The sequence below is a fragment of the Danio rerio genome, chromosome 4, assembly GCF_052040795.2.
Source record: "Danio rerio strain M-AB ecotype USA chromosome 4, GRCz13ab, whole genome shotgun sequence".
In the NCBI taxonomy this organism is placed as follows: domain Eukaryota; kingdom Metazoa; phylum Chordata; class Actinopteri; order Cypriniformes; family Danionidae; genus Danio; species Danio rerio.
Window position 1 is genome coordinate 33,495,465 of NC_141024.2, and position 17,576 is coordinate 33,513,040.

At 39.4% G+C, this 17,576-nt stretch overlaps 1 protein-coding gene across 1 annotated transcript; it reads right to left on the reverse strand.

Annotated features, from left to right (window-relative positions):
* Positions 1-4,604: 4,604 nt before the first annotated feature.
* Positions 4,605-8,977, reverse strand: LOC560232 (novel nacht domain containing protein). Its single transcript, NM_001123254.2, is given in 4 exon segments — positions 4,605-6,504; positions 7,293-7,406; positions 8,446-8,559; positions 8,805-8,977. Coding segments are annotated over 4 exon segments (2,178 nt in total). The 5' UTR covers positions 8,855-8,977.
* Between the last annotated feature and the right edge of the window lie 8,599 nt (positions 8,978-17,576).

Genomic DNA, 17,576 nt, shown 5'->3' on the forward strand with positions numbered 1-17,576 from the left:
AGCCCATATCTTAGCTGTACCTTGAGTTTGTTCACATTCTGTCTGTATTAACATAAATGCTGTATTTTAATATAGCTAATTTTGATTAATTAGCTTTAACTGACATCCTTTTCTTCTTTTTCCGCGGTTATGCGGCATTATATTTCCCACGCATATGCAAGGTGACTGAATATGAAATTAAAATACAAAACATACTGAGCCATTAAGTAAAAAAAACAAAAAAACAAAACAAAACATATATATAGCTACTTTAAAGGAGAACATTGACGTTTTGAAACAAAAAAACGGAACTGAAACTAAATTATTAAAAATAAACCTGCCAGACTTAATTTATGTCCTATTTTCATTATTTATTTATTTTCATTATTCGTTTATTATTATGTACTATAATTGAAACATAAAATGAGATAGTAAAATATAATCAACAACAAAAATGTAAATAAAAACGTATATTAAAAACATAAATGAAAATGTCTTGTCTTAGTCCTATCAAAATAGCAAACACTACATCTCTCTATATTTAGGCTAAAAAACAGCTTTATTTATTTATTTATTTATTTATTTAAGACTACTTATTTGTACTGAATGTTTGTGCTTTCATTTTAGTTGTCTTTTGTTTATTCAATTCTATTTTCCAAAACGAATCCTCTTTGCACTTAAAAAGTTAACAATAAACCAGGTAAACAAATTTTAAATGTAAGTTGAGGTGATCGCAAGTTCACAACTGTGAGGTGATGTGCTCTACCGGCAGGATAATCTATAATATTTTGCTGTTTTTCATACGTGCACGTTTAAGATTTGAGGTAACAACATTGTCATGATGGTCAAAGAAATCAAAACATTATTTTCACCCCAACGCAATTTAATCGGGCACTGAAGGCTAATAACTTAATTCTTATATTTGCTTTTTGACTTCTCACCATGTATCTTTTCGACAGCATACAGTATAGTGTAAGAGCATGTCTATTACCAGAAAAACTAAATTAAAATGATATTTTAATCGAACACATCACATCACATACAGTAAGCTACGCCCACAGAACAGCCTGTTTAGCATTGTGAAAAGGCAAAGCTGAATATCTGTGGTTTAAGTGCCACCCAGCGGTCAAATGCTGCTGGCGCATCAATTACCGCCGTCGCCGCGGTATGAATGGCGGCAAAAGGAACACATTGAAGTAGTAACATCTGCATATATTTATGAACCTGCAAAATGCAAATGATCAGAGCCAGTCAAACCTGCTCCAATAAACCAATTCACAGATAAACTATAAATATAATCATTAAAATATAAAATATAAATAAAGAGGTAATTAAATAAAATAATCCTTAAAATACACTAATTTCCTGAACTGTTAAAGAAAAGACCAACTTTCATTTGAAAAGCAGCATTTTGTAGTTTCTCCACTAATGCTCTTAAATATATCTGGACATTTCCATCTCAATCAAAACACTTTTAATGTTGTTGAGTGGAGAATCATTTACCTCAGCGTCTCCAGTTTACAGTGTTGACTCTTCAGTCCATCAGAGAGAAGCTTCACTCCTGAATCCTGCAGGTCATTGTTACTCAGGTCCAGCTCTCTCAGCACACAGTTTGAGGATTGTAGAGCTGAAGACAAACTCTCACAGCACTGAACAGTGAGTTTACAGCTCTGTAGTCTGTGTAGAGGACAGTAAAAGACACTGTAATATTGTGTGTGAGTGTGATGTAATCATTGAAGGGCCTATTATGAGTGATTTCTCCTCATAGGGAAAAGGAAAAGACTCCTTTAACTATTCAGAGTTGCTTTGATGGTCACATGGAGGAAGATCAAACATTTGTATTTCATTATTACATAAACTTTTTAAAGAGAAGATCTCTGGACCAAAATGAGTCGGCCAGACAGATTTATTCTGAGGGGAAATTTGTAAAAAAAAAATATGCAGATTTATGCAGAATGATATAAAAAAGTAACAATCATAACAAAAAAAACGTATTATATAAAATAAAATAAAACTTTTTAACTGTTATTATTTAATGTTTACAAAGCAAATCCATTCAGATCCTCATATTTGTTAAAGAAAGCAAGTCTTTCATATAATATTAACAGACAGAAAATACGACTGTACAAACTGTATTATAAATAAATCACATCTCCATCTACATATTAGTCAATAATATTCCTGAAATTAATACAAAACTGACTGAATATAACTTTACACACATTAACATCAGTAAATAATGAGACTCAGTGATGGGCTGAACATCTGCAGAAACACAGCTCATTTAGAGACGCCCCAAAAACACCACAGAACACCAATCAATGATCATTTCAGCAGAAATTACACTAAAGAGCAATATTATATCTGATATAAAAAGGGTTTCTCATATTTGACTTCACATTAAATATGAAATATTCACAATAAATAAACAGAAATAAAATACATCACAGCATATGCTCATTACCGCATCAGACTTTACTGCATTTCACAATGGAAAAGTCATTTGTGGCAGCATTTATTTGATGGAAATGTTTTTATTTTACCTCAGTGTCTCCAGTTTACAGTGTTGACTCTTCAGTCCATCAGAGAGCTTCTTCACTCCTGAATCCTGCAGGTCATTGTTACTCAGGTCCAGCTCTCTCAGCACACAGTTTGAGGATTGTAGAGCTGAAGACAAACTCTCACAGCACTGAACAGTGAGATTACACCACTGTAGTCTGTGTAGAGGACAAAGAGCAACAAAATCAGCAGTGAGAAATGAGCAGTGTTGTGTTCATGAGTCCAGTCTACAGTCATAAAAGCAACACTGAAAATAAACTATATATATATACTGCTCAAACAATAAAGGGAACACTAAAATAACACATCCTAGATCTGGATGAATGAAATATTCTTATTAAATACTTTGCTCTTTACACAGTTGAATGTGCTGACAACTAAATCACACAGACATGATCACCAGAAATCAAATGTATTAACCCATGGAGGACTGGATTTGGAGTCACACTCAAAACTGTAGTGAATTGCAGGAATTGCTGACACACTCCAGACACATGAGGTCCAGCATTGTCTTGCATTAGGAGGAAATCAGGTCCAACCACATCAGCATTTGGTCTCACAAGAGGTCTGAGGATCTCATCTCAGTACCTAATGGCAGTCAGGCTACCTCATGGTGTTGTACCATGGTGTTGTGCTGCAACCCCCACCTGTGGACATTGGGCCCTCATACCACCCTGATAAAAAGAAAATATCTTCTTTTTATTTATTTATTGAATCTAAATTAAACTAAACTAAAGCTGTATTTCCCCATTCATATGACTGTAATGAATTATTGAACAGATTATTAATAACTAATCAGAGAGCATTTTACTGAGCTCAGTGTAAAGTTTAGTGTTTAGGCCTACAGCAGGGGTGTCCAAACTTTTTTGGCCGAGGGCCAGATGCAAAAAAACAAACGTTGTCGCGGGCCAAATTTTACATACATCACACAGACACGCATATATATATATATATATATATATATATATATATATATATATATATATATATATATATATATATATATATAAATACAGTTGAAGTCAGAATTGTTAGCCCCCACTCAATTTTTAGCCCCCGTTTATTTTTTCCCCAATTTCTGTTTAACGGAGAGAAGATTTTTTTCCACACATTTCTAAACATATTAGTTTTAGTAACGCATTTCTAATAACTGATTTATTTATTATTATTACTGATTTACTGATTTATTTTATTATTTAAAAAAGAAGAAATAAATCAAAGAGGGGCTAATAATTCAGACTTCAACTGTGTGTAGACAGACAGACAGACAGACAGACAGACAGACAGACAGACAGACAGACAGACAGACAGATAGATAGATAGATAGATAGATAGATAGATAGATAGATAGATAGATAGATAGATAGATAGATAGATAGATAGATAGATAGATCATAACAAGAACTGCTGCTTACTTGAATGCATGTAATAGAGACTCCCGGTGGTTATTTATTGAATTACGTTCATTTTTGTATAGCGGGCCAGTTTCTATTGATATTTATAAAAAGCCTCGCGGGCCGCCACAAAACTGATTGCGGGCCGCAGATGGCCCGCGGGCCGTAGTTTGGACACGCCTGGCCTACAGTAAATGTAATATTAGAGGCATGTCTGCGGCGAGACGGCAATACTGTGTCTAAAATTACACTATTTCTCTGATCAGAAAACAAACACAATTATCCAAGAGCAACACTGTGTTAGATTTGAGCAAATACACATCAACAAATGTCCTATTCAGCTGGAGGAGCACAGGGATTTGAGTTATTTTCCAGGATAAACTGTAAAGCAAATAAAGTAAATCATTAAATAAGTACAAATGTTGTTTGTGTGAGTAAAAAGTCAAGAAAAGTTTGTTAAATACGTTTAGAAATGCTGAAATAAATGAGCAAATAAGGAAACAGAACACTGCCACTGCGTCCCCATGCAGTAATATGGTGTATCAGCGATCTCACAGGGGGACGATATGGCCAGCTAAAGATTTTCTGTTAAAGCAGGGCAGTGATTCACTAAACTGATCTGAGTCTTCAGTGCAGACTGATGTGTGTCTTCTGTGATCAATCAATGAATACTCACAGAGCTCTTCTGCAGTTTCTCACAGCTGCTGTCAGTCTCAGTCTTCCCTCAGCTGATGTGTTGAATTTCTGCAGCTCAAACTCATCCAGCGGCTCCTCTGACATCTCAATCATGTAGGAGATTGTTGAGCAGTGAGCAGGAGAGAGTTCCTCCTCTGAGTGTTTGTCTGATTTCACAAACTCCTGAATCTCTCTGGCCAGAGTCTGATCTTTCACCTCCAGCAGACAGAGGAACAGATTGATGAATCTTTCAGCTGCTCTCTTGAAATAGTCATCGCTCTTGATCTGGTCTTTAATGTACTGTGTGATTCTCCTGATGCTCTCTGAGCTCTCCTCTGTGTGTGTCAGCAGATCCTGGAAGAGTCTCTGATTGGACTCCAGTGAGACGCCCAGCAGGAACCGCAGGAACAGATCCAGATGACCATTACTACTCCTGACAGCTTTATCTACTGCTAAACTGAGCAGATCATACAGAGACTTCTCAGAGCTGGACTTTAGATATTGATCATATGAATATCCTAAAATCAACTCCAGCAGTTCTCTCTTCTTTGTTAAATGGCAGTAAAACACAAAGAAAGCAGCCAGAAACTCCTGAAAGCTGAGATGGATGAAGCTGTAGACTTTCCTCTGCTGAATCACAGATTCCTCCTTGAAGATCTCAGTGCAAATCCCAGAATACACCGAGGCGTCAGTGACGTCTATGCCGCTCTCAATCAGGTCCTCCTCATAGAACATCACATTGCCCTTCATCAGCTGTCTGAAAGCCACTTCAGCAAGTTTGAGGATCACTCCTCTGTTGGACTGCAGGAGTTTCTCTGGATCTCTCTCTTCATACTTCTGCTTCCTCATGTTGATCTGAATCAGCAGGAAGTGGATGTACATCTCAGTCAGAGTTTGAGGGATTTCTGCACTCACATCTTCTTCCAGGAGCTTCTGAAGCACAGTGGAGGAGATCCAGCAGAAGACGGGTATGTGGCACATGATCTGGAGGCTTCTTGCTCTTCTGATGTGGGAGATGACTCTGCTGGCTTGATGCTCATCACTGATTCTCTTCCTGAAATATTCCTCCTTCTGAGGCTCAGTGAATCCCTGAATTTCTGTCAGACGCTTGATGTATCTGGAGGGGATCTGATGGGCTGCAGCTGGTCTGGAGGTGATCCAGATGAGAGCAGAGGGAAGCAGATCTCCTTTCAGGAGACTCCACATCAACACAGCCACTGATGAAGATTCAGTCACAGCACAAACTTTCTCCTCATCTGAAAAGTTGAGTGTGATTCTGCTTTCATCCAGACCATCAAAGATGAACACAACTCTAAACTGCTCATAAATCTTGGGCTCCAGATCTTCAAGTTCAGGATGAAAGTCCAGCAGAAGTCTGTGAAGACTGTACTGATGATCTCTGATCAAGTTCAGCTCTCGAAATGGAAGCACAAACATAAAATCTACATCCTGATTGGCTTTTCCCTCGGCCCAGTCCAGAATGAACTTCTGCACAGAGACGGTTTTCCCGATTCCAGCGATGCCTTTAGTGAGAACAGTCTTGATCTGGGCTTTCTCCTTTTTGATCTTCACCTCATGTCCTGCTCCAGCTGAGGCTTTAAAGATGTCATTGCAGTAGACTGGAGTGTGTTGTGAGGGTTTTGTTCTGGCTATTTTCTCCATCTGTAAAACCTCATGTTCTTCATTCACTCCTTCACTCTCTCCTTCTATGATGTAGAGCTGTGTGTAGATCCTGTTCAGGAGGGTTTGAGTCTTTTCATGGTTGATTCCCTCAAATAATCTCTCATACTTGTTCTTCATGGTGGTTTTGTGCTGCTCTTTGACTCTCTGAAGTTCATCATGTTCTGGTTGGAGTGAATCCTGCAGCAGGTCTCCAGACTGATCATCTCTATCCACACTGCAGGAACAACAACAACAACACAAAGAACCAATGAGTGTGAGTGTAAAGATCCACTAATGAAGCCATGTGTGATTTCTCTGAACAAGCCGAGACACAATACACAGATTTAATCAGATTTAATTTAAACACCACACACTGATCACATCTACTGCTCAAAAGGCTGTAAACATTTAATAGTACTTGTCATTTATTAAATGTAACACTTTAATCATTTGATATCCTTTATTCACAATGATGCTGGATGCTCACTGAAGACATTTAAAATCTTTTAGGATGAAAATGTGAGAGAGCACAAGTGTAACACTGCCGGTCCTACACCACCCAACCCGCTCCGAGCTGGGATCCAACCGGCGACCTTCCGCATGGGAGTCAATTGCTCTACCAAGAAGGCTAAAGACCATGGCCTCTAGCGTCTGTCACTAGAGCACCTTTAGAGGTCAGAGGAGTGAGGTTTACCTGCACAGCACTTACTAGCTGGACTCTGTTACAATAAAGACTGTGTGGTGTGTTTGTCTCACAGAACTTGTTCATTCATCTCGTCTAAAATCTTTCTCTTGATTATCCACACTTTGCTGACTATTGTAAAAGCCTGTTAACTCACTCTACTAACTCTAACAGTTTAAGTATTAATAGTTTATTAGTACTTCACTAATGATCAGATGTGAGTGTGTGGACATTCAGATTTAAAGTCTCCTGTAAATGTAATACTTGTTTTTCTGATCTTCTAGAAACACAGAATCATATAAATGCTGTTGTGTGATCATGTGTGTGTAGAGATGATCTACCTGACAGCAGGTTGTGTGTTTTTACTCTTAAATTTTAATGGTGGATCCATAGATGCGTCACTCTTCAAAGACACACAGCTGGGCTCTGCTTCTGCTCTCTTCCTCTTACGTGAGCTAAAACAGAGAAGATTAAAGTTGAGCGCTGCACACACTGCACAAACCTAATATTATTCATTCTTCATTTACAAAAATACTTAAATTAATTTCCTTTATATTTGAACAGAAACTGTCTGAATGTGGAAAATATCAGCAAATACAGATCAAGGCTCATTTCTAGTAGAGAAAGTCCAGCAGCAATGCAGCACTATTAGAGCAGAATAGAGCTGAAACTAATCAACAAATCACTGAATGAAGTCCACAGTGTAGGTGTGGGAGGAGCTTAATCATACAGGCGTGTCAATCATCATCACATGACTATATAAGCAGCAGTATAAACTGCACTGTGTCAGCTGACTGTTATTCCAGCCCCCAGCAGCTTTCCTTATCTTCCTCCTCGTCACTCAGTCTTCAGAAGGTCACTCATTGGGGGTTTGTCTGCAGAGCTCCAGTCCAGACTTTGAGGACAGCAAGACAAGTTCATTTACCATCATCTATCATGACTGAATGAGCAGGAGAACTTGAGAAATTTCAATTCTAGAAACCAAATGTGTTGATCAGCAGCATCTATGAGGCCAACACAACATGATGATGACTGTGCTTCAGTGAAAACAGACTCAGATCAGAGGAATGGCTGATCAGTACAGCACAGAAACAGCAGGGGAAAGTGTGCAGGAAAAGCCCTTTATGGCAGGAGATCGGGAACATTTTAGTTTAGCTCACAATTCATACTATTAACTACCGGCTTATTATCTGTGTAATGTGAACATATGAACTGCTCGTTTGTAGTCATATAGTATGATCTTATTGTGGATCCCTAACCCTACCCAAAACCTAAACCCACCTTCTACCTCACTAACTATTAATAAAGCGCTGATTGGCTTGTTAACACCATCAATTGTGGCCTGAAGTGTAAAGCGGAGATCTTCAAGCACTATCCTGCAGAGCTCAGATACAACATCTAACATCTGAAACCCAACAGATCTACAACACTAATTAACTGATTCATTTATTATGAAAATACTCATCAGTTGCAGATATTAAAGAGATGATCTACCTGACAGCAGGTCCTGTGTTTCCACTCTTAAAATTTGTTGGTGGATCCATAGACACGTCACTCTTCATAGACACACAGCTGGGCTCTGCTTCTGCTCTGTTCTGATTAACTGAACTAAAACAGAGAAGATTAAAGTTCAGTGCTGCACACACTGGAGTCAACACACCAGATTTACTCAACATTTCATCATTAAAACACTTTTTTAACAGCACTTCATGATACTTTTCATGATGATTGTACAAAATCTTTCTGGCTGTGTGTGTTAAATATTCTGAATGATTAAAAACACAACTAACAGAGAGTAAATATAATATCCTGTAGAAAATAATCATATGAAATGTCAAGTGTAGGTCTAATACCTGCATCCTGTAGACAAATCCAGATCTCCAGGTGTGTGTTTGTCCTCCATGATGGACCTGAAGAGTTTGATCTCCAGCAGAAACTCTAAAAGAAACTGATGAACAATCACAAATCTCCAGTCATTGATCAGCCTTCATAATTCAGCTGAATGCAGGAATAGATCAGCAGTTGAGACACTTAAATCAAGAAGCTCATCACGAGTAAACTAATTGTTGTGATATCCACTCATGAACGTTCCTCGTTTGACCACCAGAGGGAGCCATCGCCTGAGTTCTAATCTGCCCAATGCTCGACTGGGACTGATTACATACAGCTGAAACCCATTTCAGACTCTCTATATAAACGCACACATCCTTAACTCGGTGCGAAGTTTTGATTAGCCCTGGCCATCATCTCTGAGCGTTATCTTGTTGTTTATTGCCTATCTGTGTATCGACCTGGACTGTCTTATCGTTTCTGAAGCTATCTGCCTGCCCTGACCACTGCGTAGTTATATTGATTCCTTTTGTCAGCCGCCTGCCTCGAATCTCTGCCTGTCTTACTCTCTCCTTATCCCGACCCTCGCCTGCACTTCGACTATCCTACTGAAAATTTCCTATTCTATCTGATGTTTGTGAGTTCCCACCTGTGATATCTTACTGTTATTAAAGTGTGCAAATGGATCCAGAAATGTCTGATGAATCATTACAGAAAACTTCGCCACAAAGGGATCCAGCAACTCTACTACAGTTATCGTTCGAATTATCCACTCAGGGAGCCTAGTTAGCCCTTCATCGACAACAGCTGGTACGACTGACCACTTTAACCGAGGAGCTTGTTCAAGCTGTACAGCGGCTACATGTCGCACCTGTTAACCCCTCGACCGCTCCTTCTCCCCCTCCTCCTTCGCCTCTCAGTATGCCCCTCGATCCCCTGCCACAGTCTGCAGTAAATCCCAGATTGGCTTTCCCCGATAAATTTGACGGCAATCCCTCCAAATGTAAGGGATTTTAACAGCAATGTTCATTATTTGTTGATCAACAACCGTTTCTTTACCCCACTGATTCCAGCCGAATCGCCTTTGTATGCGCTCTGCTTTCTGGAAAAACCCTGGAATGGGCTACAGCTATATGGAAGCCGGAGGGTAACACTTTTATATCCTTTAAGGATTTCCTGACACAATTTCGAGCAGTGTTCGAACACCCTGCCGATGGGAAGAGCCCCGGAGAGCAGCTGTTGACACTTCTTCAGGGAAGGCGAACAGCAGCTGAGTATGCACTTGCCTTTCGTACGCTGGCAGCTCAAACAAACTGGGGTGAGGACCCTCTTAAGCTGTTTTTTCGTAAGGGATTATCTGCTGAATTACAGTCAGAACTGGCTTGTCGCGAAGAGGGTAAAACTCTTAGTGAATTGATTGAAATCACAATCCGACTGGATAATCTTATCAGAGCACGCCGAGTACCGCAGCTGCGACGCCTCCCTGATCTCGAACCGACGCAGAATAAACCCATGCAACTTGGCTACACTCAATCAACTCAATTAAGCATGAACTCAGATTGCAGAACCATCTCTGTCTATATTGCGGAGAATCTGGGCATCGACGCATTAATTGCACGGTCCGTCCAGCTTGATCGGTGAGTCTACCATCTTCTAACATATCAAGTTTAACTATTCGAATAAGCATGTCTCAGGCGGATTGGGGTATTGATTGTACAGCCCTAATTGATTCAGGTGCCGCTAGTAATTTTATGTCATGAGAATTTGCTAGACGTAATAAGTTAACGTTGCTACCATGTGAATCTGTGCTTGCAGTGGAAGCGCTAGACGGACGTCTGGAAGGATCCAGCATGTCACAACATCCATTAATTTACAAATCGGGGCGCTGCATAAGGAAAGGATCAACTTCTATATAATTTAACCATATAGACATCCTGTAATTCTCGTTTTACCCTGGCTGCGCCGGCACGACCCTCACATTTCCTGGCAGAAGGGGCAGATACTCCAGTGGGGCTCAACTTGTTTACATCAATGCCTTGATGAGATCACTAAGCTTCCTGTCCAGACAATAAGTATACAATCCCTACAAGATCAAGAGTTTGCCACATTACCAACAGTATATTCTGATTTGACCGAGGTGTTCAGCCAGCAAAGCGCCACTCACTTACCACCTCATCGCCCCTATGACTATGCAATTGAGCTGCTGCCAGGCACGATACCTCCCAAGGGAAGAATATTTCCACTGTCTCAGCCCGAGTCAGAAGCCATGAACTCCTACATCCAGGAGGAACTAGGAAAAGGATTCATTCGCCCATCTACTTCAACGGCGGCGGCCGGCTTCTTTTTCGTTAAGAAAAAAGATGGTAATCTGCGTCCATGCATTGATTATCGTGGTCTCAATGAGATCACAGTCAAATATCGATATCCTCTACCTCTGGTACCAGCAGCCCTAGAACAACTACGTCAGGCTAAAATCTATACCTAACTCGACTTGCGGAATGCCTATAATCTAATACGGGTAAAGCAGGGAGACGAGTGGAAAACCGGGTTTTCCACCATCAGGGGGCACTATGAATACACCGTGATGCCCTTCGGGTTGGCCAACAGTCCATCCGTCTTTCAGGCATTTATGAATGATGTCTTTCGTGACATGCTGGATCAGTGGGTAATCATCTATATAGACGACATTCTAATCTACTCTAATACTGTGGAGCAATACATCCAACATGTAAGAGCAGTGTTACAGAGGCTTATTCACCATCACCTTTATGCAAAATTCGAAAAATGTGAGTTCCATCTGACAAGTGTGTCTTTCCTGGGCTACATTATCAGCGCGGAAGGATTTACCATGGATGAGAGAAAGGTAACCGCAGTACAGGAGTGGCCACTCCCCCAGACTTTAAAACAGCTACAACGCTTCCTAGGCTTCGCAAACTTCTATAGAAGATTTATTAGAAACTTCAGTACCCTAGCAGCTCCCCTCACCTCCATGACTAAACGCAGTCACGCTAAGTTAATCTGGAAACCCGAAGCTATACAGGCCTTCTCAGTGCTAAAGGAGAAATTCACCTCCGCGCCAGTATTACATCATCCTAATCCCGTACTACCTTTTGTGGTGGAAGTAGACGCCTCCAACACAGGAGTAGGGGCGGTACTCTCTCAGCGCCAGGGCATCCCTGAGAAGATGTATCCATGCGCCTTCTTCTCACGCAAGTTAAACAGTGCAGAACGTAACTATTACGTCGGTAACAGGGAACTCCTAGCTATCAAGCTTGCACTGGAGGAATGGCGACATTGGTTAGAGGGAGCGATCTTTCCATTTACCGTACTAACCGACCACAAAAATCTTGAGTACTTGCGCACTGCCAAGCGCCTCAATCCCCGACAGGCTCGTTGGGCTTTGTTCTTTACTCGTTTCAACTTTACTGTAACTTATTGTCCGGGCAGCAAGAACACCAAGGCGGACACACTTTCACGAATGGAGGAGAGGGGTAACGAGTTCGAGCAGGCTGATGCCATTATACCCGATCATTTACTACTGGCTCCCGTTCAATGGGACTTAATCACGGAGATTACTCAGTTTAATCACGACAATCCCCCACCTGCAGACTGTCCTGCTGGTTTGACATTTGTACCATCAGAGTTTCGACAGGAGGTGTTGAAGCAAGTGCATGACAACCCCAGCGCAGGTCATCCAGGTATAACAGCCACAAAGAATCTAGTTTCCAATCGTTTCTGGTGGCCAGCGTAATGGAAGGATGTCATGGGCTACGTGAAGAACTGCATCACTTGACAGACCACAAAATCTTTACATCAAGTACCAGCCGGATTATTACAACCACTCCCAGTTCCTGAACGTCCCTGGTCCCATATCGCTCTAGATTTCATAACCGATCTTCCGGTATCTCAGGGCAACACGGTGGTGCTCACTGTCATTGATCGGTTTTCTAAGGCATGTCATCTCATTCCTCTGCCTAAACTGCCCACCGCGCTAGAGACAGCGGAGGCGATGTGTAACTGGGTTTTTCGCTTTTATGGACTCCCTGATGATATCGTCTCTGATCGGGGACCCCAATTTACGTCACGATTATGGGCTGCTTTTTGTAAAAACCTAAATATCAACGTCAGCCTCACCTCTGGATATCACCCTGAGTCAAATGGACAGACCGAGCGACTAAATCAGGAAATTACCCGCTTCCTTCGATCTTATTGTCATCAGCATCCGTCAGATTGGAATCGCTGTCTCCTGTGGGCCGAGTACGCACAAAATTCCCTTGTCAAACCCTCTACCTGAAAAACCCCATTCAAATGCATTCTCGGATATCAACCGCCCCTATTTCCATGGTCCGGAGAACCCACTACATTGCCTGCAGTTGATGATTGGTTCCGAAGAAGCGAGGAAATCTGGAATAGAACTCACACACACCTATTAAGAGCAGTGAGAAGACAGGAGGTGCAAGCCAACCGGCATCGGCGAACAGGTCATCGATACAGTCCATGACAGTGGGTGTGGTTATCGACCAGAGATCTACGCAACCGAAATTCCTTTAGAAAGCTTAATCCCAGGTATGTTGGTCCTTTTAAAATTATCCGCCAAGTTACCACAGTATCATTTCGTCTTGAACTCCCTAACCATTATCGCATTTCTCCCACATTTCATGTTTCCTTGCTGAAACCCGCTGGTGGTCCACGAGAGGAAATACCACTACACGACGAGCGGGCGCTCCCCATCACCATAGAGGGCGATTTGGCTTATCGAGTTCGAGAATTACTTGATTCGAGGCGTCTGGGTGGCGCCCTCCAATATCTGGTGGACTGGGAGGGTTACGGTTCAGAGGAACGAAGTTGGGTCAACGCGAGGGACATCCTCGATCCCACGCTTACCCTAGAATTTCATCAGAGACATCCGGACAAGCCGGCCCCCTGACCGCGCGGAAGACCTCGACGCCGACAAATTACTTGCCTCCGGAGCTGCTCGCAGGGAGAGGGTTCTGTTGTGATATCCACTCATGAAAGTTCCCCGTTTGACCACCAGAGGGAGCCATCGCCTGAGTTCTAACCTCCCCAATGCTCGACTGGGACTGATTACATACAGCTGAAACCCATTTCAGACTCTCTATATAAACGCACACATCCTTCACTCGGTGCGAAGTTTTGATTAGCCCCGGCCATCATCTCTGAGCGTTATCTTGTTGTTTATTGCCTATCTGTGTATCGACCTGGACTGTCTTATTGTTTCTGAAGCTATCTGCCTGCCCTGACCAGTGCGTAGTTATATTGATTCCTTTTGTCAGCCGCCTGCCTCGAATCTCTGCCTGTCTTTCGTTTACGATTACTCTCTCCTTATCCCGACCCTCGCCTGCTCTTCGACTATCATACTGAAAATTTCCTATTCTATCTGATGTTTGTGAGTTTCCACCTGTGATATCTTACTGTTATTAAAGTGTGCAAATGGATCCAGAAATGTCTGATGAATCATTACACTAATGAAGAATCACAGCGTCATCCGTCTGATTATAATAGCATCATACACACATTCACATAAAGCTTACAGGTTTTGTCCAGACATTAAAGATTTAAAGCTGTTCTGCGTTGGTAAATGATGAATTCTGGTTGTTTAAAACTGCAACACAACAACTAAACACTTTCACTTTCGTTTCTGAATGGCGGTGTTGTACCAAAAATAGTCACCAGGGGGAATTTCGGCGAAATATTCACTCGGGAACGCCCTGGCCGCTCATGCACGCGACCGTGAACGCGCAGACACTGAAATCAAGCGATCCGCGTCGAGCGGTGCTGTAAAGCGTGTTTTAAATGCGGGATTCAGGAGACATGATCATATTGAATATCATAGGTAGGGCCGGCCCAAGCCTTTAGGGGGCCCTAAGCAGAATTTTATTTGGGGCCCCCTTGGTGCAGACAATATGATAAATTATCGTTAATCCTTGATTATTTGCACACTTTAAATTTAAAATGCGCGTTATCAATTTTATTTGCTGTAGCTATGTTGCTTACATTATAAAATATGCTTTTTTTCTTATATATACGTTTTGTTTTTGCTAGTTCAAATATCTTAAAAAAATCACTTTAAATCAAAATCAAATTAAATCAATAAGCATTTTCCACAGAAAATCTGTCTAGAAAATGTTTATTCTTCAAGATTTTTTACATATTTGGACTAGAAACAAGACAAAAACAATAAAAAGGAAATAATTTTTGCAGTGTATTTACCAACTGTCAATGATTCATAGTACATGGCTGTGAAATTTGATCACAAGAAAACCAACCATGATATATACATTTTTTTTTTGCAAATGAAGAGTAAAAAATGCATTAAAAAGTTATAAGATGCATTTCTTTCATTAAAAGCACATGTTTATAGTTTTGCAACTGTGTATAAAAGCACACAACTGTTCAACAAGCTGAAAAATGCAGAGATAGAGGGCTCATCTCTAAATTAGTCAGAGCAGCAGCATCCCAATGAACCTAGTTAAGCCTTTAAATGACACTTTAAGCTGTATAGAAGTGTCTTGAAGAATATCTAGTCTATTATTATTTACTGTCATCATGGCAAAGATAAAGTAAATCAGTTATTAGAAATGAGTTATTAAAACGATTATGTTTACAAATGTGTTGAAAAAAATCTGCTCTCTGTTAAACAGAAATTAGAGAAAAAATAAACAGGGGGCTAACAATTCTGACTTCAACTGTGCATGTTAGAAAACAGTTAAAATAGCAATTTATTGCCCACTTTTCATAACATATTACTGTTAAATATTTTAATAATAGCACACTAAATCATGAAAAATGCAGTGTTTTTTACTGTAGTCATATTAGAAAAATCATAAAAAAATAACATCAAATTGTTTTCTGCCAACTCCACCAGATTATTGTTCTACATGTCCTGATGTACCACTGTACCCACTTTTCATAACATATTACTGTTGAATATTTTAATAATAGCGCGCAAAACATAAAAAATAGTGTCTTTAACTGTATGTCATATTAGAAAAATCATTAAAAAATAACATCAAATTGTTTTCTGCCAACTCAACCAGATTATTGTTCTATGTGTCCTGATGTACCACTGTACCCACTTTTCATATCATATTACTGTTGAATATTTTAATAATCACGCGCTAAATTCATAAAAAATAGTGTTTTTAATTGTTTGGTCATATTAGAAAAATCATAAAAAAACAAAATTAAATTGTTTTCTGCCAACTCTACCAGATTATTGTTCTACATGTCCTGATGTACCACTGTACCCACTTTTATTTCATATTACTGTTGAATATTTTAATAATCACGCTCTAAAATCAGGAAAAATAGTGTTTTTAACTGTATGGTCATATTAGAAAAATCATAAAAAACAAAATCGAATTGTTTTCTGCCAACTCCAGCAGATTATTGTTCTACATGTCCAAATGTACCACTGTACCCACTTTTCATAACATATTACTGTTGAATATTTTATTAATAGCGCGCAAATCATAAAAAATAAAAAAGTGTTTTTAACTATATGTCATATTAGAAAAATCATAAAAAAATAAAATCAACTTATTTTCTGCCAACTCAACCAGATTATTGTTCTATGTGTCCTGATGTACCACTGTGTCCACTTTTCATATCATATTACTGTTGAACATTTTAATAATAGCTCTAAATTCATGAAAAATAGTGTTTTTAATTGTTTGGTCATATTAGAAAAATCATAAAAAAACAAAATTAAATTGTTTTCTGCCAACTCTACCAGATTATTGTTCTACATGTCCTGATGTACCACTGTACCCACTTTTCATAACATATTACTGTTGAATATTTTAATAATCACGCGCTAAAATCATGAAAAATAGTGTTTTTAACTGTATGGTCATATTAGAAAAATCATAAAAAAACAAAATCAAATTGTTTTTTGCCAACTCTACCAGATTATTGTTCTACATGTCCAAATGTACCACTGTACCCACTTTTCCTAACATATTACTGTTGAATATTTTAATAATCACGCGCTAAAATCATGAAAAATACAGTGTTTTTAACTGTATGTCATATTAGAAAAATCATAAAATAATAAAATCTAATTGTTTTCTGCCAACTCAACCAGATTATTGTTCTATGTGTCCTAATGTACTACTGTGCCCACTTTTCATATCATATTACTATTGAATATTTTAATAATAGTGAGCTAAAATTATGGAAAATACAGTGTTTTTTCAAATTGTTTTCTGCCAACTCTACCATATTATTGTTCTACACTGGGCTCACTTTTCATATAGTTTTCAGTTTTTTTGTAAATAAAAAAAATGTTAGTTCATTACATAATAGCCAAATTAGATTGTTTTAAATAAAATGAATACAACAAATCATTAAAAAAAATAGTTTAGACTGTAGAATTTCCTTTTTATGAGGCTTGTTTGTCAAAATTAAGTTAAATAGATGTTATGTATTTCTAAGGACATGGCCCACACATTAACAGTCTGTGTGAAAAGACTTATTGTATTCATTTAAAATACTTCAGTGTTTCAATTTTACCAAACCATTTATTTAATAAATTTAATAATTTAATTCATAAAAAGATGTAGATTTTTTTTTTTTAATTGTACAATTTAAACATTCACATAATTTAATGTTCACCCAGTGTCACCGACTCGGTCCCAGACATTTCCCTTGCTGGCCAGCAGAGGCCACCATCTCCGGACTTCTAACATTACGTCATCCTTTCCCTCTGATTCTAGCACACCTGATCTCCATTCCACTAATGACCCACGTACCCTTTATAAGCAGCTCACACT